The sequence below is a fragment of the Heterocephalus glaber genome, unplaced genomic scaffold (genome assembly GCF_053883595.1).
Source record: "Heterocephalus glaber isolate CG9 unplaced genomic scaffold, H.glaber_assembly_v1.0 deba00001666, whole genome shotgun sequence".
Lineage (NCBI taxonomy): Eukaryota > Metazoa > Chordata > Mammalia > Rodentia > Bathyergidae > Heterocephalus > Heterocephalus glaber.
Genome location: NW_028258406.1, coordinates 3,550,159 through 3,574,818, shown reverse-complemented (window position 1 = coordinate 3,574,818; position 24,660 = coordinate 3,550,159). Strand labels below are relative to the sequence as shown.

General features: G+C 33.0%; 1 protein-coding gene across 7 annotated transcripts in view; it reads left to right on the top strand.

Moving 5' to 3' along the window:
- Window positions 1–24,660, top strand: part of Tdrd3 (tudor domain containing 3) — a 160,277-nt gene that overhangs the window by 115,723 nt on the left and 19,894 nt on the right. For 5 of the 7 annotated variants that reach the window (XM_004844279.4, XM_004844280.4, XM_021257932.2 and 2 more), the window contains 2 exons: window positions 7,675–8,522; window positions 14,023–14,148. In XM_004844279.4, the coding sequence (XP_004844336.2) occupies window positions 7,675–8,522; window positions 14,023–14,148 (974 nt within the window). Of the gene's footprint in view, window positions 1–7,674; window positions 8,523–14,022; window positions 23,643–24,660 lie in introns of all 7 variants that reach the window. The other 2 variants (XR_015445917.1, XR_015445916.1) reach the window with 2 other exon arrangements.

The window sequence follows — 24,660 nt, the reverse complement described above, 5'->3', positions numbered from 1 at the left end:
TTATAAAGTGTTCTGCTTCTGCAATTATGTAAATTCATATACTAATCAGCATTATCTTTTTATAACAAATATCTTTAATAATATTTTTTTCTTTTGCTTTAATTGTTAAAAGATTTTAGCTGTTCTTTCTGATACCGGAGATTGAACTCAGGACCCTGCACTTGTGAGGCAGGCACATTGCCACTGAGCTAAATCCCTGGCCCAATTTCAGCTGTTCTTGAATCAGCTTTTATATTAGAAGGTAACCTATTGCACTGAGGTACCGTGACTTTTTAAGAATGCTGTTCTAGTCCATAAGTGGACATTCCTTTGATATTTTAATTTTTGCAGTACAAGGGATTCAGTCCTCAGCCTTCAAACTCAGCTACATTTCCCAGCTTTCTAATTTTATTTATTTTTTTTGAAACACTATCTTGCTGTTTTGCTAAGTTGATCAGGCTGGACTTGAACTTGTGATCCTCCTGTCTCAGTGTCCTGAGAGCTGGGATTATAGGTGTGCACCATAATACCTGACTTTCCTTTGGTATTTCTTTTGAGCAGTCCTCAATAATTTTTAATCCCCCACTAAAAAAATAAATTTCTTTGAAATTTCACTAGCATATTTTTACTTCTAAATTTTTTTCCTTTTTTTTTTTTTTTGTTTGTGTTTTGGTTTTTGAGACAGGAACTTGCCATGTATTCCAGGCTAGCCTTGAACTCATTATGTAGTCCAGGCTGGCCTGAAACTCAAGGTGATCCTCCTGCCTCAGCCTCCTAAGTGCTGGCATTACAGGTTTGCACCACTATACCCAATCTAAATTAAAGAGTTTTAATTTTTGTCTTATTGTAGCTTAGTGTGAAATTTACAGGGACATGTGTTGCCAAGATAATATTACATCTACAGTTAGCATAGTTTGTGACCCTGGAAAATACTAATCAATTTGAATAATACATTAAGTTAATTTTGAGTCTTTGCCCTTCAGTAATGCTTCCTCTATGGTAGTTTCAGTAAATCTGGTACTGCATCCTTTCTGATTTTACATCGTTTGTAATAAATGACTTTATGTTTAGTTATGATTTTTCTAGTATATTTTCTTCAACAAACATGTTTGAATTAAAAGAAATTAACCAAAGTTATTACATCTAAATGGTTTTTGACTCATGAGTCTAGTGCTTCATGTGTAAATACTCCACTTAGCAACAAAGGGCCCTTGCCTGACTTGCCCCAACCCAGCACTGTACAGTTGAATGAAAGGCATTGACCATAATATTATGCAAATGATAGTAAAACTGGAGTGTTATATTTGATTAAAAAATTAAGCCATTATGCCCGAGATAGGCTACAGTGTTAAAAATAATCCAATTTGAGAAGAGTTTTGTTGTGAGAAACAGAAATCTGACTGGCATCCTGAGTTATGTAATGCATTTGGTTGGCAGGAGGAAATAAGGACTATTCCTTCATATTTTAGGATTTTAGAGTGACAAGGAATATGGTGGGCTCCACCTCTTCATTTCTTGTTTTAAATTTCTTCTGTAAGAGAAAAAAATCCTTATATTCATAGAGGGGAGACACGAATTTTTCTCTTAACATTGTTAGGAAAACAAAATAAGTTTCATAAGAGATTTTGTTACCACTGTGCTATGAGTGACAGGAGTTACAAATAAACTTTGTTTTTAAAAATAGTTTTATTGGGGCCGGGGATTTAGCTCAGTGGTTCTGGTGCCTGCCTCGCAAGCGCAAGGTCCCAAGTTCGATCCCTGGTACCAAAAAAAAAAGTTTTATCTTCATAAAGCAATGTTTTCATACTCTAGAAAGTACTGGAGAGTGATCAGTATTAATTTGAGGCTTACCATGTGCCAGGCACTGAGTTAGAAGAGATACAGTGGTAAACAAAGTAGTTCAGGGATTTTCAGATCTGGCAGGACAGCTTGGAGCAGTTTTGCTCTGTGCTGCTGCCATCTTGGTTACCATGGTGTGTAAGAATGTCTGGATCTGTCTCTGGGGGTTGGGGAAGATGGTCCTCTCAGAAAAAGTGAAATCTGAGCTGAGTCTGAGGAGAAGCCAGAGGGAAAGACACCTGGGACATGTTCAGGCACTGTTCAGGCGTGGATGTATACGTGAACATAATAAATTGAAAATGTTCAGAATCTTATCATTTTCACCAGAAAACAATGATCTGTTTTAGGGTAATTGTTAGTAACTGATAGAGAAAAGGCAAAACTGGCTAGAAATGTCCTTTGTACAGGAAATTACATGATTTTTAGAGGTAGAAGAAAAATTAGAATTTATATAATTGAAATAGCATATTTTAGGTATGAAATTTGTGATGTAACTATATTCTCACAATATGTTTAGAAAGAGGAAAAATTAGAAGAATTGGCTAAATTTCCCAAACGGATATATTCTCATTTAATGGAGATTTATCCAAATATTGCTTTTTATTCCTGGCAAAAAATATTTTTATAGTAGTCATAACATGAGATTCATGAGAATATGGTAAAAATTACTTATGGTTGTTAACGACTTAATGCTAGTAGCACATTTGGGGAGTATAGGAGGGAGGTTAATAGTGGGGCTTAGTGGGAACCTGACTACTTGGTTAATCCCAACTTTACCCCATGCTAGTTGTATGACTCTTACTTAGTTTGAATGGCCATTCTAATTCCAAAGACACTAGGGACCCAAGAGAAAGCAATTGTACATATATTTCCAAATTGAATCTTCATAATAATTCTGTAGTAAGTATCATCAGTACTTTATAAATGAGCAAATTGGGGTTCTTTGTGACTTTATAGACCCATCATAAGATGGAAGAAAAGTAATTTATTTGGTTTCAAGCCCAGTATTCTCTAAGAAAATTGAAGATGGCTTTTCTAAGCTAATATTTTTTATGTGTTGTGCTGATCTTTTGCTGTTCTTGAGTGTTGTGCCAGTCTTTTCCTGTAATCATTTGAACTCAGTCTAAATCTACTCCCACATGCTTTAGTGCACACCTCTCCTAGAGAATGAAAATAGAAGACTACATTTTTGTCTTTAACATTATACCCTTAGCCCAGCACAGGTGATAGTGTTGGACAGAATTTTGAGCTTGGACTCTTAGTGTTTTCAGTATTCTGTCTCTTAGCAAATATTTACTGAGTACCACCTGTTTGCCTGAATTTATGGTAACCTAACAAATGAAAAAAAATATGGAGTAAGATTCAGACCTCCTGTTCAGTTTGGTTACTAACAATGTTTAAAGTAGTTTTTTTAAAAAACAATGGCATAATGTTAAGTGAAATATGAAATACATAAGCTAAATATGGCATGGTTTCTCCCACATGAGAAGACCAAAATATCAACCAAGAGCAAAACAAAAGATAACAAGACGTAGGGAGATAGACCCTTCTCAAATGGGAAGGACAGCAAGAGATGGAGGAAAGAGTATGGCAGGGGAGGGGAAGGGGGTGAAAAAAAATAAGATGTGTTACATACGTGTACCAACTCCCCACAAGGAATAGAATCATTAGGTGCAACAGACATGCACTAGTGAAAAAAAAAGAATGAAACACTAGAGATTAGACTGAAACTCCTTCAGTTTCAGAGGCACTGGTGGGACGAACTGTAACTGCTGAACATGTATAATTTATTTCCTAGGTATTTCAAGGTTTTTGTTTTTTTTTTAACATATGTCCTATAAAATATAGTAGACCATTAGAAAATGCAGTACTGAAATGAATGAGATACCTCTACTCGCTGACTCAGAAAGATGCCCATGAGATACTTTTAATTTAAAAAGTAGATTGGAGCCCATGAGATGTAACATGAGTCTGCTTTTCTGTTATTAAAAAAAGTAAAATATATATGACTAAGTCTGTGTGAAATAAAAAAGAATAACCTCTGAAACTGTTAACAGGGACTATGGAGAGAGTCTTCAGGCAGTTTTATAGTGATAGGATTATGAATTAGTTTTAAATATCTTAAGTATTTAGCATTTTTAATTTTTACTAGTATATGTTTATAGTACATAATGAAAAAATTGAAGAATGTATAGATTTTATTTGGAGAATGTTTATAATGTTTTTTAAGTGAAAAACTATTAGAAAATGACTGGTTATCTCATGTATCTATGTTTTCTCAATATGAGTTTTATAGCATGGCAATAGAGTTTTTATTAGAAAATTCTTTGTACCCTGCTTTCAACAAGAAACAGAAAAACTAAGGTTAGTATTCTACCTAAAGGTGGAGGTTAGTGGTAGTGAGAATATGTAAATAGGGAAGTACCCTTAACATCCATTATTGTTTTTTCTTAGTTGCCATTAAGTTCATTTGCATAATTGTAATGCTAATAACAAAAATGATAATGACAGCTAACATGGACTGAGGACTTATTAAAGCCAGATACTATTTTAAGAACTTTACATACGTTAACTTTATCCCCTGAAGTGTACACTTTAATATTATACCTAAGAGTGTATAATATTATACTATTATAGTATATAATATACCTAAAAATGTATAATTTAATATTACACTTTAATATTTTACTTATATATGAGGCTCAGAAAAGTTAAATGTCTTGCCCAAGATTACAGAACTAGTAAATGACAAAACTAGTAAATGGCACACTATGGCACACTGTGCTATCTCCAAGTGCCAGTTTGTGAGCTTCGGAATACCGACCTAGTTGTTTTAGCTTTTCTCATTAATGAAAAGAGATTATTAATTTTAGGCCAGGATTTTGGCAGTCCTATTCTCCAAGTTTATTTTTCAGTCTATTAGGGATTGTTAAAGAGCATTTATGATTTCTGCCTCTCACCAGAATGAAGAGATGCAGATGCTAAAATTGTAGCTAATAGATTGCTGGTTACATTCTGTTGTTTTTCTAGGTAGGCATTTTGATATAGTGGAAAAAAAAAAACCCCATGGGCTTTAGCTTCAGTTAGATTTCATCTCATTTGAACTTTTATAACACATGGATTGAATATTTTCTAACACATGTCTGTAGTTGAGGCGCATTGTTATTGTTTGTTCATTTGTAAAGTAAGGATAATAATATTTTCCTTTCAGGATGGCTATGAGGAGTACATGAAATAATATAAGGTCTTTAGTGGACAGGCACATAATAAGATCTTAATAAATATTAAAGTATTTCAGGTAGATGTCTCAGAATAAAATGAAGATTAGTCTTGGGAAACAAAATGTAACTTTTTCTACTATAAAATGGAGATGTAACTACTGCTGGAGAGTGAATATTCCTCAAAAACTATTAATATTTTAAGATGCCTGCTCAATTCAGCATCCTTATATACAGATTTAAATGACTGACTTATTAATTTATTATTAATTCATTTTGAGTGATTCTTGCATTTTTAATCATAGTGATGTAAAACATTGTGTTGAATTATCTTGTAAGCATATATTTATTATCACAGTGATTGTAGACCTGGCCATACTGATTGGTCATGTGCATAGTTTATAGTTTTGATGATTTTTCTAAGAGTGGCAGAAAACAGCTAGTTTCTGACTGTAGAATTGAGGAGTTTCTGATTGTAGAATTGAGGAGCTCTCTTTCCATTTGATTTGTGAGATATTTTAAAATTTACTTAAAATGCCCTTTCTCAGTTTAGTAAATGAGTGTATATATTTTGCTATTTATTCAATAGATTAGCTCAGTTTCAAAATATTTACTTTATATATAACTTTATTACTTAATTACCTAAAATAAAATATATTGAATTTAAGGAAACCTGAGAGAGAAGCAATATTTAAGAACCTCCTTTTCTTGGGCTGGGAGTGTAGCTCAGCAATGCTTCGCCTGCCTGGCAAGTGCAAGGCCCTGAGTTTGATTGCTGGTACCTGGAAAAAATAAAAATAAAAGAACCTCCCATTCTTCATTTCATTTGGGAATGAAATGAGTATAGTATATGAAAATTACCTTTTAAAAGCATGTTTTTGTTTTACCTATGAGCTTAGTTTATATTCTAATTTTTTTAGAACAACTTCCTTTATAGATTTTACTTTTTTTTTGGTAGTTCACATTGAACCCAGGGCCTTTACACTGAGCTACATTCCCAGCCCTTTTTTATTTTGAGACAGGATCTTGCTAAGTCACTAAGTTGTCCATACTAGGCTCAAACTTGCAAACCTCCTGCCTTGACTTCCCAAATGCTGGGAGTATACGCATATACCACTACACTCAGCTTACTATAGCTATATTATCTCAGTATAATGGGGATTATTTCTTTTATTCTCTAATAATGGAAAAAAATGCCAATACATGATTTGTGTTGAAAGTACTCATTGTGCCCTACTTAATGAGTCTGACTATTCTCACTTCCCTGAATCTTTCTTTCTGGACAAAATAAATAATGTTAGCACAAACAAAAGGGGACTTTTTTTTTTTTTTTTTTTACTAAAGAAAAACTGATTTTATCAGAGTTAAAATAAGATCTTTGTGTTATTTTTAAAGAATATGTTCTTGGGCATAGTTTCTCTTTACATATTCCTGGCTAAGGTTTGAAATCTTGCATATTTGCAAAATCTTTATTCTTTGTCACAATTAATGAATGGGTGGTTTGACTCGATATAGAATTTTACTTAGAAAATAATTTTCCTTTACTTTCAAAAGAATTTAAATCATACTAAAATGGCTTCTGCCTTTAGTGGTTGTGTCAGGAAACTTTGTTGTTTTGTTATTTTTGCTGCCATTTTAAATCTTGATATTTAGTCTACGACCAGTTTTGTCCCTTAAAACCTTTAAAGAGCTCTCTCATGTTCCTGTTCTAAATAATTTATCAGATAACTTTTTGCTTCCGGTGGGCATTCAGAAATACATGTGGACTGTTTTAGTGATTTCAGTGACTAGGGATATAGGGAAGGGTGCTTTTGGCATTTAGTGTTTGGAGGGCAGTGAAGTTAATTTTCTTACAATGCAGGAAGCATATTTAGTCAAATGTTAGTAGTGTCCATCTTTGGAAATGTTATGATCCTGGGGGGAATATAAGAATAATAATGACCTGTATGTTGATTCTGGTCTATGACAAAAGAAACATTGTTCACCAAAGACAAATCAATATGTTTGATAATGTTGTAGACATGCTCTGTGAAACAATGAAGGAAGAAAGTGTAAATGACATGGTACGAATAGAAATAGAATAAAAATTACTATGTGAAATAGAGCCATTAAATTACTAACTATTGGTGTATTTTTACTATGTTACAGCTTTTGGCTTCAAGTTGGAATTATTTGTTTAAGTACTTTTTCTTACTTTGATAGATCACAAAATTGTTAATTCTTTTCCTTAGTAAAATATCTGTGATACAGAAAGTGGGTAAGCAAGCACTGTATTTGTGCAGTTTCACGGTTATTTGTATTTTATTAATTCTTTGGAAAATGAATTGTCAGAATCACATACAGATAGCTGTCAGAGTACAAACATTCAGTGACAGTGATGAGTGACTTTTGATCATTCAACATTTTTTCTTGGTTTATATCATTACTTTACTTCTCTATTGTGCCTAAGCAGGAAAACTGTATGTAAAAAATATGAGACACTAAGAAACCAGAGAGGAGTTAAGATGATGAGGTAGAAAGATGGAGTAAGATCTTAAAGTGGTAGTTTGATAATTTTGTATTAATGTAATAATTCTAAGCATTTAAAAATAGAGTGTAGTTTCATATAATGTGCATATGATATACTTTTACCTTTCAGAACCTAAGTCACAGCCACAGCAGTTTCATCAGGGACACCACAGAATGTCAAATAATGAACAAAATGGAGTAAAAGATAATCAACCAAGACATCTTCCTCGTAATGATACCAGGCAGCCAAGAAATGAAAAACCTCCTCGTTTTCAAAGAGACATCCAAAATTCAAAGTCAGTTTTGGATGGCAGTGGATTGCCTAGAAATAGAGTTTCTGAAAGACCGAGTATTTCTTCAGGATCTGAAGTATGGGCTGAGGAGAGAATCAAATGTGATAGACCATATTCTAGATATGACAGAACTAAAGATACTTCATATCCTCTAAGTTCTCAGCACAGTGATGGTGCTTTTAACAAAAGAGATAATGCTATGCAAAGCAGATCAGGAAAAGGTCCAGCCTATGCAGAAGCAAAAGAAAATCCACTTCCTCAAGAATTCACAGATTATAATAATCAAAAACGTGGGAAAAGAGAAAGCCAAACAGGTAATCCTGATCATTTTTATGACAGGAAATCACGAACAATAAATAATGAAGCTTTCAGTGGTGTAAAAATTGAAAAACATTTTCACGTAAATACTGATTACCAGAATCCTGTCCGAAGTAATAGTTTCATTGGCATTCCAAATGGAGAGACAGAAATGCCCCTGAAAGGGAGAAGAGTAGGACCGATTAAGCCAGCAGGATCTGTCGCAGCTATGCCCTATGAAGATAAAATATTTTACAATAGTGGGCCCAAAAGAAGATCTGGGCCAATTAAGCCAGAAAAAGTGCTGGAATCATCTATTCCTATGGAGTATGCAAAAATGTGGAAACCTGGAGATGAATGTTTTGCACTTTATTGGGAAGACAACAAGGTATGAAGTAAGCATGTACTAATATTACTAAATGTCATACTCTGGTGGGATTTCAAAACCGTCACTGTGGGGACTGAGTTTTATTCTACAATTGTGCTTATTTAAAGCCTTTAAATAGATTTATAGATACATAATTTATAAAAGTGAGGAAAAGAAGGTTTAATATTTTTTCTGGATACTTAGAATCTTCCCCACAAAATTTGTTTAAAATAAGTTTGGTTTTAACTTATGTATCAGAAAAGTATTGCAAAAATGATTAATGCAACTTTATTTCAACTACCATTTGCTGAATTATGTTTGTTTTTCTTTCTAGTTAGATTCTTACTGATTGACAAGAAAATCAGTATTTCATTTAAACAATATACTGCAGCCTTTTAAAAAAAACTAAAAGTATATGTTTTTCACCTTGTAACAAGTAATTTAAGAGTTATTAGACTGATAATTTAGACATCTTTAGTTCAATCCGATGAGGTATACCAAAGGGAAAGAAAGATGTCATGGGAGAAAAGGAAGGAAAAAAGATGAGGCTGAGAAATTCCAGTGAATCAAGTAAGAGCTTGGCCAGAGCTAGGAGATCAGCACAGTGAAAACAGGAAGGGGAAGAGGAAAGAAGGCCTGTCAGAACACAATTTTTCCACGTTTTTCCCTTTGCTCAATATGTTCTTCTACACACTACTCTTCTCATCCTTGAAGGTTTAGCTCAAACATCACCTCTTAGAACAAGCATTTTTTATCTTTTGCCTCCTCTTTCATACATGAATCTCCTTCTCAACCAGTGCCTTCTTTACTCACTTTTTAAAAACAGCACCATTTGTAAATCTTTTTGGTTTTGATTCTTGGACTGGTACCTCTTCTCCATACCTTGATGCTGCTAAGTTCCTTGAAGGTAGGACTATGTTTGGTGTCTTCTGTAGCCCTGTTTTTCCTACAATAAAGGGATTTCATAATTGTTTGTTTACTCTATTAATTAGTTAATTTAGGAGAGGATACTTATCTAGGAAAGAAATATAGTGATGAGGAAACTAAAGATATTAGCAGAAACATATAAGGGAGTTGCAAAATGTGGGATCTGGGTGGATATCGGTTCATGTGAAAATAAAAAATATTTGAAATAAATATTTCATAGCATAGCTTCAATCGATAAGGTAAAGATGTGTTAATGGGAGTGTGTGGCTGAAGGGAGGGTGGAAGTAAAGGTAACTAGATTTCAAGGAACTGAAATTCTAACTAAAGAATATAGGTTGATCCTTTACAGAGATGCTGTATAGGACTTAGTGATCTGGAATTAGGCTCTGTTGTGTTCAGAGAATGATGAGGTATAGGCAGGGTGTTAATCAGTACCTGATGCTAATAACAAAGAGGACAGAGTAGCAATGTTAGATGGCGTTGGCTTTTAAAGTTTTTGTATGAATGTGCAATAGTATTTGTTTAGAAGTAGCATCTCTGGCTGTCAAGCCTTTGTTCAAGGATAAAAGGAAGAAATGAGACAAAATTATGTGCCTTTTTTTTTTTTTCCCTAGAATAGCAAAAGCCTTCCCAGGAATAGTAGGACACTATATTTAAATCTTGTTGGTTGGAACTTTCACATGGCCACTCTGTGGCTATTAGGGAGGCTTGGAAAACAAATGCAGACTTCATTTTACTACCTAGATTCTTCCATTCCCAAGTGGTTTATCCAGACCACTTTCCAAAATTAAAGAATTGTTTGATTTGGGTTGTGGGATATTCCTTACAGCTGTCTTTTCCTTTACTGCAAGATAAAGTGGAGTAGCTGGAAGTCAGTCTTTATCAAGCCAGTACTGTCTGCTGTAGAAGAATGGTTGCTGTGTCAGATGCTTTTGTGAAAGGTTAAGATGAAGATAAAAAAATATTTTCTGTCTTGGATAATGTGAGGCTGTTTGTGGCCTTGACAAGTGACTGGAGTTCAAGTTCAACCATTGTTTAAAAAGCTTGGTAAATTATTTAGGCTTTCTATTGAAATCCCATAAGGATTGTGCCTTAAGTAGTAAAGGCAAACATAAAACAATCAACCCTTACAGAGCCTAAAACCAGCCTTCAACAGAATCAAGGATATCCCTTTTTTATCTGCTTACCAAAAGGAGAAAGAATGATTTGGATGATTGACAGCAAACAAATGAATCAACAGAAGAATAACGGGCCTGGGGTGGGGGATTTAGCTCAGTGGTTCTGCCGCCGGCCTTGCCAAGTGCAAGGTCCCGAGTTTGATCCCTGGTACCAAAAAAAAAAAAAAAAAAAAAAAAAGAATAACATGTCTGTGCACTCAGATAATTGGAATTAGACAAGTTCCTTTGACAAGTATTGAGTATTGAATTGAGTAGGTAAGTGCTAGATACTTGGAATATGTAAGATAACTCTGGCTGCATTACCCATTTCTTTTTTGAAATACCTGGTAAGATTATTAATAAAGCTTTATGTCTTAATTGTATATAAAAAATCAATAATACTGAATTCATCTACTGTATCTATTAAATATGTTTAAAATAATACCAAAAGTATCTAGAACAGGGCTGGGGATTTAGCTCAGTGGTTTCGCCACTTGCCGTGCAAGTGCAAGGACCCGAGTTCAATCCCCGGTACAAAAAAAAAAAGTATCTAGAACACAGTACCTTACCCAGGTTTCCAGCTATTGCAGAGTTAGAGTACTTGGATGATCTCTTAAGGTGAATAGTTTGATTTAAATGGATATGTATACTTTTCAGTGTAGGATGAGGTCTGTAGACTCTAAGTAGATTACCCTATTAAGTATCAGCAGTAAGGCAAACAAGTATCCTGTGAAAGAGGAAATTATTCACCTTCTGAAACCTCTAAGGGGTAACTTGACTGTACAGTCAAGAATAGGTAACTTTCCAGTTTTCTAGCCAGAGACAGGGAAATTTAAGAAAAGGAATTGACTGTTACTACATTAAGAAACTGTAATCTTAATTGCAGTTTAATGTTTTAGAGATAGTATACTTTGCTTAAAAAAATTCACCACAATACCATGCCTTTTAAAAAAAGTATTGTTTCCTTACAAGGTTTTGAAAGTCTGAGGCAGTTCTCATTCTTCCGCTAGACTGCCAAACCTGTTCAGGTCTTTCTCTCCTCTTAACTGGACTATTATAAAAACCCCCAAATCAGCTTCCTTGCATTAAACCTCATCCCCCCTAAATTTGTCATTGATACTGCCACTGCTGTGATCCTGGTTTTAAGGTATGTCATTCTTCCTCTAAACTCTTGCACCTGTAGATTGAACTCAGATTCTAGCAAGTCTGTATACTCCATCATCTGACCCTTCCTTCCTTCCACTAATTTTTTGTTGGTTGAACCATTTTCTCACATCATAGCATAATTAATTAAAGACTGTCAGATTCCAACAGTCATCTTCATGTTCTGTGTTTCTGTAACTTTCCCTTGAACATCCTTCTCTGCAGTTTATGTGGTGTGATTAAAAAAATAGGATGAATGTTTAATTTTTGAAAAAACACTGTATTATAATAAAAGGCACATTGCCATTAATCTCCATCAGAATACATTCCCTCACTTTGAACATGCTGATCACTGTATTCTTGCCACTCTGAAACAAGTCTGGAAGTCTTCTTTCATAAGTATCTTTAGTTGCACTGTTGTGGCTGCTATCATGCCCTGAGTTTATTAAAAATGTTTACTTTTCATGGTCATTTTGACTTTAGGAAAGATCCAAAAATAACATAGTACCAAATATGTTGAATAAAGTGAATAAGGACACACCATAATGCTTTTATGAGCCCACTTTTTTGTTGGATGGCAGTTGGCTGCAGCATGCACCCTGATTTTTGATCACATCTCCTAAAGACACTAAAGAGAACTTCTAGAACTGTTTCAGAAAGTGGCAAGAATGATGAAATAAGTGTATGTGAAATGAGAAGAAATATTTTGAGAGGGATTAATGGCAGTATGTCTTTTACTATAATATTTTTTATTTAAACACAATATTTTTTGGTCAGTCCTTGTACTTGGCTAAACAGTTTTCATCTTTGAATCCATTCCATCTGTTTCAGGAAGTTCTTCATGAGCTCTTCAGCTTTATTAAGTGCCATATGACAACATTTTTATTAGAGTGCTTTATGCATTATAAAATTTTTTTATATGGATTATCTTTATTAAACTGAAAGGTGGATTTTTTTTATGGAATTAAAAAACTTGGCTTTAGTTGGGGCAGGGTTTCTTAAATGAGACTTTTAAAAACTCACCTTGGTGTTAGAGCTTTTTCTGAGGAGTTGAAGGTACAAACCAGGTGCATGGGATACTCATTTCTTCAGTAACCCCACAGCATCCTAAGGGATAAAGACTCAACTGTAAATTCCCAAGAAAACATCAACTTACTTAGTTTTCTAGGACATAGCATGATTCAGTGCTTGTTTAACTTACCTGAACTGACATAATTTGGAAAGCTTATGGTTGAAGCACATAATCAGAACAATTCACATAGTGAGAGACTGAAAAATGAAGAAGTAGAGAAAGAGAAATACTACTCAAAAACCCTAAGGGCTGGGGAGTGGGTCCGTGGTAGAGTATTAGCCTAGCATGCCTGAGGCCCTGAATTTGATTCCCCAGCACCACAAAACAACAGCAACTAAAACAAAAATTAAATATTGTTCAGCACACATGTCTGCCTGCTCTTCTTTAAAAATAAAAAACAAAAAAAACCTTAAGAGAAAGAAAATCCCATCATGATATGTCTAAACTTGATAGCATCCAGGTCTGGGAAAGAAGCACATGGAGTCACTTAAACTTTTGTAGTATGAATTATACTAGTTACTAATAAATATACTAGATAAAAACCAACCTTATTTGTTGTATATTGGGGTAACTTATTTTTAGAAGAACATGGGGAATATGATTGAATTTTTTTTCTTTTTACCTTTAGCATTTTCTGATTCGGTGAGCTTATTAAGAAATACTGTTGAGTAGACAGTTTGAAGAAAATACACTTTCAAAGCAAATGATTTCTTCTTTTCATTTCACATTCACTAAACCACATTCAGGCCTATAATCTGTGTCCTGAATAAGTTGATCTATATTGGGCAAGTACTCCAACTCAATGATCTACTCTTTGTTTATAGATAAAAGTTTCAAATTGTAGTTATTATAGAATCAGTTTCTTATGAGTTTGTTAATGTGTATCAGTCCTCAAACCAAATAACATTGGGTAAAATGAAAAGTTTCTGATCGTGAGGGGTCTCAAATCCTGGAAATCCTAGATCAAAGATATGTGCTTACTCCTTGTCTAGTGTCCTTACCTCCAGCCATCTGTGATGACTAAAACAATGGCCGTTCTTTTTATATATTCATATGTTTGTGTAAGAATTACCAATGTTAGTCAGAGTTACCTAAAAGTGAGTTTACTTTCTTCAGAATGTTACACATTGTTGCAATTTATTTCAAGAATTTTATATTTCCATCAAACATTGCCTTTGTAGATACTGACTGTGATATTTAAAATTCTTTTTTGCCTCTTCAGTTTTACCGAGCAGAAGTTGAAGCTCTCCATTCTTCCGGTATGACTGCAGTTGTTAAATTTATTGATTATGGAAACTATGAAGAGGTGCTATTAAGCAGTATCAAGCCCATTCAGACAGAGGCATGGGTATGTGATCCAAATTCTGTACAAAGGCATAAGCTGTTTTGAAGAAGATATATAGCTCTGAAAGATTAATCATAGTCATACAAAATTTGCAAGTGAAAAAATATATTGAATTTGCTTAAAACTGGATACCCCAACATAAAATTTTACTTTAATGCTTAAACTGAACTAAAATAAAAACGAATGAATTTAATTACTTTTCTTGTATAATGTATTGTATTATGCTATGGAAATTAGCATCCTTATTACATGTTTGCCAAAAATTTGTATATGTGAAATGGGTCTTTATGCATATTTTGTTTTTTCCCCAATTGTTACTTTAAATTTGATTAAATTGTGTCCAGCAGTTATCAAATTTAAATCTGTTGGATATGTGTATATTGTTTTTTATTGGATATGTGTGTATGTTTTTTATTTTAGTTACATGTAAAATTAACACTTTAAATTATATATGAATTTACATTTCATTTACTACACACATTTATATATATATATGTATGTATGCATACATACATATATACAAATTACTATAAATATCTCTGGTTAATAATTATTTGGTTATATTGCCAAATGTTTGCCAAAGCTATGTGCTAATATTGATCATGTAATTTAGAACTTGCTTCCTCATAGGATCCATTTTATATAGGGCTTATATGACTATATAGATAAATTCCCAGCCACGTAATGATGGAAACAAGGGGACAAAATATATTAGAATTAATTTCATAAATTTTTTTTGTTTTTTTTCCTTTCTTCAATTTATGTATCAGTAAGAAGGTAACTCTAACTGATAAATTATGCTGGAAGAATTCAAGGGCTGCAAAGTAGCTGTTAGTATATAACCCTAACTTGTTGCAATTTCCCTAAAATGTCAAAAATATACTGGAAAATTATACCATCCAGACAGTAGCCTTCATCATTGCAATGTACATTGTCTTTTCATGAAGTACTTTTAGTTGGCCTTATAATTTATTTTATCATGTGTTCACTGGTGGTGTTACCCTCACATATAAATAAAATAATAACATAAAACCTAATGGAAGTAATTATGTTTGAGGTCATCCGTCTTTATTTTCTGCCTTTTTATACTAGACAACTACCATTTTCTAGATAATTCATCAATTTATATTTTACAATAAAATATCATCATTAGCTTATATGTTTAATTAGGTCCTTTCACTCATTCTCTAAAATGTAACTACTTTTTTCCTAAAAGACTGAACTATTAATATCTAATTTATGTCATTCTTTCCTGGAGGAACTTGATTTAACTATAGTTTTACTTTTCTGGTTTTCATATCATGACAGTTTTCATTCCCTTTTTCCATTAATACATTTTAATCTGGTTTTGATGGTTAAAGTAATTATTTATTGAATCTATATTTCAGAAGTTGAGTACTGGTTTACTATATATTATATGCTCCCAGATGTTTTTGGCTATAACAATCAAAGAGTCAAAGTAGAAATTTTACATTATTTAGGTTTTTTTTATTTTTTAGAAGACTTTGTAAGAGATTAATTTTATTTCACTCTCCTTATAGAAATATATAGTTTTCTTACTTCAATTCTTCTCTCCTTCCTTTTGCTATCCAGAGTGGCCAGAACTGATGAGCACATTTGTTATTCCTCACTGTTACTCTTCCATTCAGAAGTGTTTGGTCTTGAAGTGACAATTTTCTTTCTACATTTACTGATTCCCCCACCCTTTCTCTGCCCCTAATAGTCCTCATTGCTTTGTCCTCGATTTTGTGGGTCTGCGTAAATTTAGCTGGATAATACATTTTATCGGATGTCCTGGCTCATTTAATGATTCTGTTCTGAATGACAACAACACTTCATATTCTTTCTACCTGTTTTGTGAATACTCACCTTGATTTTAGTGGCTTTTAAACTCATTTTTTCTGCAGTCAACTTACAAGTCTTTATAAGATGCTTAAAGTACTTTGCAGAAGGAAATAGGAAAGAATCACAATCTTTTGGAGACTTTAGTGTTTCTTTTCTCTTTACAGATAATCGAGTGATTCTTGCTTTTTATGTTTCTGCATAAAATAATATAACAGACTTTTTGGATCATATACATTATTATTGAGGAAAAGGTTCCTCTTGTTTATCTCCATGAATGATTAACTTAGTTGAAAGAAACATCCCCTTCTTGAAATATAGAGACCACTAGAGTTTTTATCTATCTCCATTTTAAAAATATCTGTGTATGTGTATATAAACGTAAAAGGCCTGTCCAGTGATATAATCTATGCCAATGGCAGTACGTGTAATGTATTAGTGTGGAATTATCTTAGTCTCTGAGACTATTGTTGTCTATAAGCACTTTCTCTTTTGTAACCAGGGACTGTATGTAACAAGGTTTAAGTTAATCAAAGATGTTCATAATTATCAAAATCAAAATACTCACCATACTAATAAGAACATAACTCTAACAAATGGTCATACTAGAAAAATTAAAGGGCTTCAAAGGTGCAGAGGAAGTTGTTAGAGATATTTGCACAATTATTCATTTACAGTATCAATTGTGAAATTTTTAATTTTTTAATTCTTGCACTACATATGTACATTAGTATTTTTTATTGTGACATGATGCTGTATATTTTATTAATGTTTATGTTTACTATTGGCACAAGAATTTGGAAAACCTCTCCAGTTTTCACAAATGTATCAGTATTATTTAGTAAAGATTTTTTAAAAGTAGTTGGCAGGGGAAAAAAAAAGAACCAATTAAAATATACCTGCATCAAAATCAAAAGCCTTTATTGAAATCAGTTGCTTGTATTGTTTTCAAAACATAAAAGGGTAAATCATTAAATGAAAAGCATGAAATATCAAGAGACTCAATGACTAATGGTTTGTTGTATGAAAATTAAAATAAAAATCAAGTTAATATTTTAAATCAAAGTGTTAATGTTTTTCTCATCATATTTAGGAATTATTTGCTTTCCATCTGTCTGTAGGCCAAATATTTATTTCTCTTTTCCATCTAGATATACCTTTTTCTTCCAGAACATACTAAGGGATGATATTTTTAGTTGGCTAAAGTATATTTTGATTATGATTAAATACTTTGTTTCCTCCAAAACGTTATACTAAAATTTTTGATGTTATTCTTCATTATTTTTGTTATTACCCTACCAATATTTCACTGGTTCCTTTGACTGTAGTATTCTGTATTAATGTCCTTATTGTAGTGAACTTTCTAGTTGTCACACTTAATGTGAGATTCATAGCTCATTGTGAAGTGGATATGTGCTCTAGCTTTCTGGTTTTCTTTTTTTAAATGATGGTTCTTTGAATGTTGTAGGATTTTCCTTATTTAAGCAAAGCAAATGAAGCATTGTGGAGTTTCACATTACTTATAAAAGTGTAAATGTGGGAAACATTATTTTATATTTCTCATTGTGTGAGAAAACATTAGGGAAAGTGAAAGCCTACTGTTTGTGTTCCTTTTGGGCCTTTTCCAAATTGGTTCCTTTTAACTCTAAAGCTAACACCAGGAAACTAGTAAAAAGATGCCAGTGGTAATTTAATGCACTGTGTAAACCTTGGTGCAGCTGCGTATGCAAACCTTTTTGTGGTTTTTGGCTGTTATTGCTTCTGAATTACTCTTCTAAATCTGGGCAGATACTGTCAAGTCCTGACTTTCCATATATATCCAGAACCAGGATGCTGTTGAGGCTTATATCCCAGAAAATGTTTTAGAACTTGCTGGTGTGTAAACTTTCTTAAAGTTTATAGTATCTTCTTGTTGGTAGGATATGACCACTGTTCAACAATTGTTCCAACTAGAAAAATTATGATTGTTTATATAATGGTTAGTTCTAAGACCTTACCATACATATGATCTTGGGAAGTAATTCTGCAAAGTGTCAGGTGGATTATTATTGTCTTTTAGATGTTCATACTATCGTAAGTGTTTTTCTGTAGAATATTTATTCAACAGATATTCCTTGCACATCTGCTAGGTGTCAGGCATTGTTTGATGAGTTGTATATATAAATCCCCAAAACATACAAACATCTATCTCTGCACAAAGGTAAGAAAGTTGTGAATTCTATTATATGAAACATGCTTAGATATTTCTATACGATTTTTATTCTTACGTCTTGAACTTTTCCTGGATAATGTCAATGTATAGATCTTTATTCTATCTCAGTTTGAAGATAAAGTTATTGTGGAAAAAAGTATATAATGAATTTTATGTATTTAAAAACTCTTATCTAGTTATCTATTTTGTTTGTTTGAGATAGGGTGTTACTATGTTGCCCAGGCTGGCCTTGAACTCCTGGGCTCAAATGATCTTCCTGCCTCAGTCTCCTGAATAGTCAGATTGAAGGTGCACAGCACTATGCCTAGCTTTGTCTATTTAAAAGTAAAATTTGTTTTAGAAGGATTCGAGTTGTTTTTTATAATAATTATGATGAATATATTTTCCTTGTTTTAGCATACTTTGAAAAAATTACTGTTCAATCTCAAGTTTTAGTTTTAGTTTTTTTTGTTGTTGTTTATTTTTTTTTGGTACCCAGGATCAAACTCAGGGGCTTGCGCTTGCGAGGCAGTTGGCAGCACCACTAAGCTAAATCCCTGGCTACTTCAAATTTTAGTTTTGAAGTAACAACACAAAGTTTTGTTTGGGTTTTTTATTTTTAATAATGGCATCTTGGGAAGCACATTTGAAATTTATCTTTCCAAAGTCAAATAACAATAATAAAAAGCCATAAATGATTCTTCCACTAATAAAAATATTGAAAAGAAACATAAAACAGGATAAAAACACTGAACCTATTTAATTTGATGGGAAATGGAGAGTTGGGTTATACAAGTTAATGCATTAAAAATGAATCTTAAATGTGTTGGAACAAAGTCATGTTAGCAATTTTAATGAGAGTGATAAAATTAGATCATATGTAGTTTGCATTTGAAATCAAAGATCATAGTAGATAAAAAAGGACAGTTGTTGTAGAAACCATTAACTTCAAAGGAAGATCAGAATTATGTAACAATGAGCCTCTGCCAATAAGTATTTAGTAAAAATTATAATTACCTTTTTGATCATAGTCCAGAAGGCTTTTCATTCTTGCAGATAAGTTGTTAAATTACTGCATATAATTTATAATTATATGAACTATATTAAATTTCTGTACTAAAATACAATTTGGTTAAGGGCACTGAAATATTGAAATACATTTTCTTCTACCATAATACTTGAGGAAACTTTCAAAGTTACCATTTGGGCAATACTCATTTACTTTTGTAGTATAAACAGAGCTAAATAGAAACAAATTCTGCAGCTCATTTAGCCCCATTAAAGACATAATTTTCAAAGTATAGGCCATGGAACTTGAGAATAGTATATAGTTTTGTGTGTGCTACGGATCATACCCAATGCCTCGTGCATGCTAGTGTACTCTACCACTGAGCTAAGTCCTCCACCATAATGTTATTTTTAAACTTATTTTTGATAATATTTGATTGCATTAGGTGTCTTTTTTTCATCTATTACCCACATCCTTTTCATCTGTATTTAGAATAGCAGTGTGGTGTTTCTTCTAGAATAATTTGATAGGTTTTAACCATCATACTTCTAGGAAAAAAAGCAGAGGGGAGGGATTTTTCTCCTTGTGAGAAACACTTTGATGTTATACAATTTTCAGTTCCATTAAACTTGGGAACTATGAACAAGAATTTTCCACCTTGGTTTGAAATAACTGCCTGAGTGGCCTGTCATTTGCTGAGAACTCCATTCAGAAGGGAAAGGAAGTACCACAACAGTGAGTACCTTTTATTTGCCTTAAACAAAAACTGGTATAATTTACAGAGTAAACATAATGAAGAGGTTCTAGTTAAGCAGCTTATTTTTGTATCCATTTCTTCATGCTTATCCACCTAGTTTAAGAGTGTATTCTGAGAGCATAAATTCTCCTCCATGGGTAAACAAATTTGGAAAATGCTGGATGAAAGAATTAAGTACACTTTTGATTTCAAGACTCCTTCAAATAAGTAACAAGTTAATAGGCAATGTAAATCTCCATGGGACAAAGTTGGTACTGTGTACAGAGCTCTACAAACTTATTTGAAACCTCATTCCTAATAGACTGTGTTAAACAGCCTATAGGAGGTACTCAGAAAACATCCTTCTTAGCTTGTTAGTTCCCAAATTTCCCATCTGTAAAATGAGGAAAGATTTATCTTTAAAATATATTGTTATAGGTTTTCTTAACATCCAGTAGTGTGGTATTTTTGTTATAAATGGCGACTAATATATAAAAATCAATTTTTTCTCAAACAACATTCCAAGAATTTTTGTGAAGTTTTATGTTCCTTTTAAGTCTTTATGCTATGATATTTTAGTGAACCAAAAAACAAATTTTTGTTTTACATGTAATTATACCAACTCATTGATCTTAATTTTATTTAATTTTGGAAATTTTTTACATATTAGCTTTCAGAAATTGCCATTTGTAAAGACTCCCATTACAGCTTCATAATACTGCTGCAGTCTTTCTGTAATTCTCACCTAATACCCACATGATATTTGTATTTTCTAATAGTAAGATATTTTCATCATTTCTTTGGGTATGTGGTAATTCTTAAATGGAGAAGAGGATTCCTAAAGGTCAAAAATTATGTCAACATTTGTGTTAGTTTTTAATTTTATTGTTAGTATTTTTTTGACAGAGTCTTGCTGTGTAGCCCAGGCTGGCCTTTAACCTTCTGCCTCAGCCCCTCTCTAAGTGCTGGGATTAGAGGCCAGTACTACCATGCCTGGCTGGGTATTGTTCTTTTAGTAATAGGTTAATTATTTTTCTCAAGTTGTTTTTTTTCTTTTTTTTTTTCCTGGTACCAAGATTGAACTCAGGACCTTGTGCTTGCCAGGAAGGCACCAGCACCACTGAGCTAAATCCCCAGTCCAAGCTTTTTTATTATTATATATTATTTTTTATTATATGTTATGGTTTCAATTAGGTAAAATCTTGTTACTCAATATCTCCTAGAAAAGATTCTTATACTTAATTGCTCTCTGTTCTTATTTTCCTGATACTGTTTGTTAAATCAGATGACCTCATAATCAGATCTAATTCTAGATCTCACTTGATGGATATGGAGGGGAAAATATTACTTCAAGAAATTGCTCCTTCAGGACTTATATGACAGAATTTACTATTGAATATTAGCAAATAGAGTAAAGGAATTATATAAATAACCAGTAGGTGTGTACTGTAAATCTGTACCATTTCTTTTACAAGTTAATGGCATCAGAATTTTAGGACGTGAACTGGGTTTGTAGCTGAAACAATAGAAGGTCAGTAATTATTTGCTGAATAATTGATGTAGTCTTCATTATCATCTTTATTACTGAAGAATCCTTTTTAGACATCAAACCTGAACCTTATAGATTAAAAAGAGAATTTTTCACCAAATGTAATTCCAGTTCTTTTTGTATGAAAACTTCATTGGAAAGTGAATTGTCCTATATGCACAAAATATTAAAAGGATACAAGAGAAGTAGAAGATATATTTCCTTCCCGCTAGAAGCCACCTAAAACATATTGATAAGGCCACCATTAGACTGAAATGGTATCAGTCTGGGAACTAGTACTGATTCTAATTACAATTTTGTTATGCATGTGAACTAAATAGGATAATATGAAAGAAGTAATGTGGGAAACCAACATTGACTTTCCAAAACTCCTATTAACTTTAAAAACCCTTTATTGGCATTTTAATCATGTGTAAATATGATTGCTTTGGCCAGATTGTGTGATAAGGAAGTTACGGTCAACCCCTTCGTCATAATCAACAAAGAGCTTATTAAAGAAAGCAAGATATTAGAAGGCAGTTTAATTCTGGTTCTGTATGGTTCAAATTCTGAAATTTACAGACATGTAATTTTTTAAAGTGCTCTGGTTATTTTTATACCATTTAGTAAATAAATGACTTAGGACAATTTAATGGGCATTTTGTCTTGAACAGATTTAAAAGGCTTACAATAATGTGAAGAAAGTACACCAGTGTACTTTTTTCTCATAAGATGATCATATAATGTAAATATTACTGTTATCAGGGAATTCTGAAATTGGTCATCAATACCCAAAAGAATATTAGACTTTATCAGATTTTTAAAATACAAAACTGAAGTCTTAAAGCAGTGGGAAATGGGAGCTTTATCAAGAGCTTTAAAGTATCAGAACTTTAAATTTGTTGTTCTCTAGATGAACTTTTTTTCCTTCTTGCTTTTTGTTCCTCTTCTCTTACTCTCCTTTTCCTCCTTATCCAAGCTCTTCCTCATCATCTTCTTCCTCTTTTATGTTTGCTACCGTGTTCATTTTAAAAGTGTCATGTGACTTTTAACTATTTAGACAGGACAGGTGCTCAAATGAAGAATGGTTAGGTAGCATATCCTTTGAAGCTCAGAAAGCATAGTACAGCTGCTGTGGTATCTGGGTGGTCTTTTGTTTGCCCTGATTTCTGTAAATTCTTACTTTGCCTGCTGATGGTTGTTCTTATAAAAAGATGTCTACAAACTGAAATGTGTGGAGGTTCATCACAGCAAGATCTAGAAATGACAAGAAGGTTATCATGGGTAGGTCCATGTGAATCATGTCCTTGTGCCCTTAGGAAATTAGCACAGAAAATTAAACTTCTCATTGGGTATGTTTAAATAAATAGGACAAGAAATTAATATACATTTTAACTCTTTTAAGAAAAATTAAGGCATTGTTATATACACTACAGACTGGAGTATCTAAATTGTTATAAAAATTTAATTATAAAAGGCTACATTAAAAGCATTTTAGGTGTTATTTAGAAAAGAATATAAAATATCTCAAGAAGATGATATATGCCTATTTGTTGAAAATACTTGAAGTTGGCTTTGAAAAGCCTGAATATAGCCTGAATATATAAATTTCTTTCCATTCTTTGATGACATTAATTACCAAGGAAAGATGGTTAAAATTAGTTAAAAGTAGCCACAGTGGGTTTACAGGTATGTTAGTGTCTTGATTCTTTGACAGTTTGAAAAATAATTTTTATAATGGTGTAATTTAAAAAATTTAACTGAAACTGAAAAAAAATTTAAGGAATCTGATTTAAAATATTTTAATTATAAAAATTTTACTTTCTAAAATGAAAATTACTGTGCTTTGAAGTTCCAGTGAGTTTCACATAAATAGCAAGGTATAAAACAAAAATAACTTAAGACATTTTTAGCACTTATTACCATTCTTGGAACCAAGGCTGAGAAACATTTTCAGATTCTGTGTATCTCATGCTGAAAGGATTTGGTGAAAAGAGTCACTAAGAGAATTGAATGTCTGCTCTTCTTGGCCTTTGAAAGAAGGGAGAGGGTAAGGCTGGTCTTGGGCAAATTACTTCCACCTCCCTTTTTGCCCCTGCTTCAGCTCCAGGGGAGCTGGAAATGCACAGGAAGAATCAGAAGACCTGGGTTCGAGTCCCGGCTCTGCCACTAACTACCTATGTGACTTTGGGTAAGTTACTTAACATCTCTGGGTCTCAGTTTCAGTACAGGATGTTGTGAGGATTAAATAATATAATCTATGTAAATATGTTTTGTAAGCTCCCAACATCTATAGAAACAGATTTTTTTTATTATTATATGCTTGGAATCCTCCCCTGTTCTTCTGTAGTCTGGTATTTTCAACTATGCATTCATTTTAAAAGCAATCCAGAATGACTTAACTTCTTTTACTTCTTCCTGTGTCCTCTCTATACTATAACTATTATTCTTATTTACTGTGTGCTTCAGAGTTAAGTGTTACAAGAATGTAAAACCAGGTTGATTAAATTAATCTTCATGAAAGAGTGTGGATTAAATATTACCCCTTCATGCCCTTCCGACTCTGTCATCATTCTTTAATCTTCCCAGAATTATGTGCTTAGAAGCATCAAAGAATGAATCTCTAAAGCGTAAAAATTCAGACAGTATGGGGGAAAAAGATTTTGACAAAAGGAATACCTTTAGTCCTGTTTCCCAGCTTTATTTATTAGTAAGGCTGACTGGGAAAACTGGAGTATAAATGGGCCTCTAGTCCTTTCATTTTCTCTGTCAGAAAAGAGGAGGAAATAGTTCAGAGTGAAAAGTTCTTCAGATGTCTCTGTAGAAACCTAGAGCATTAACCTGAAGAGTATTTAATCATAAAGAAGAGAGAAGGGATTTCCTGGCTATTTCTTTGTTCAGTTCTTTGAGTCAGATCTGACATGGTGTCATCTGCTCAGTGAAATAAGTACTGGCCTGTCCTAAGCTCAACTTTTACAATGCCTAATCCTGGATGCTCAGTTTATAGAGGGTGCAAGGAGCTGAGAAGGAATTGCCTTCTGAATCACACCTGACCTCACAGGAGGGCTTGTGGCTCTAATTGTTCAGCCCTCTCCTCCCCTCCTGCTTAGTCTGGCTCTGGGTAAATAATAGTAGTAATAGGCACTTAATGTGAACTGCTTGCCATTAATGCCTAATTTCCATGCAGTACTATAACAGCTATTCATGTC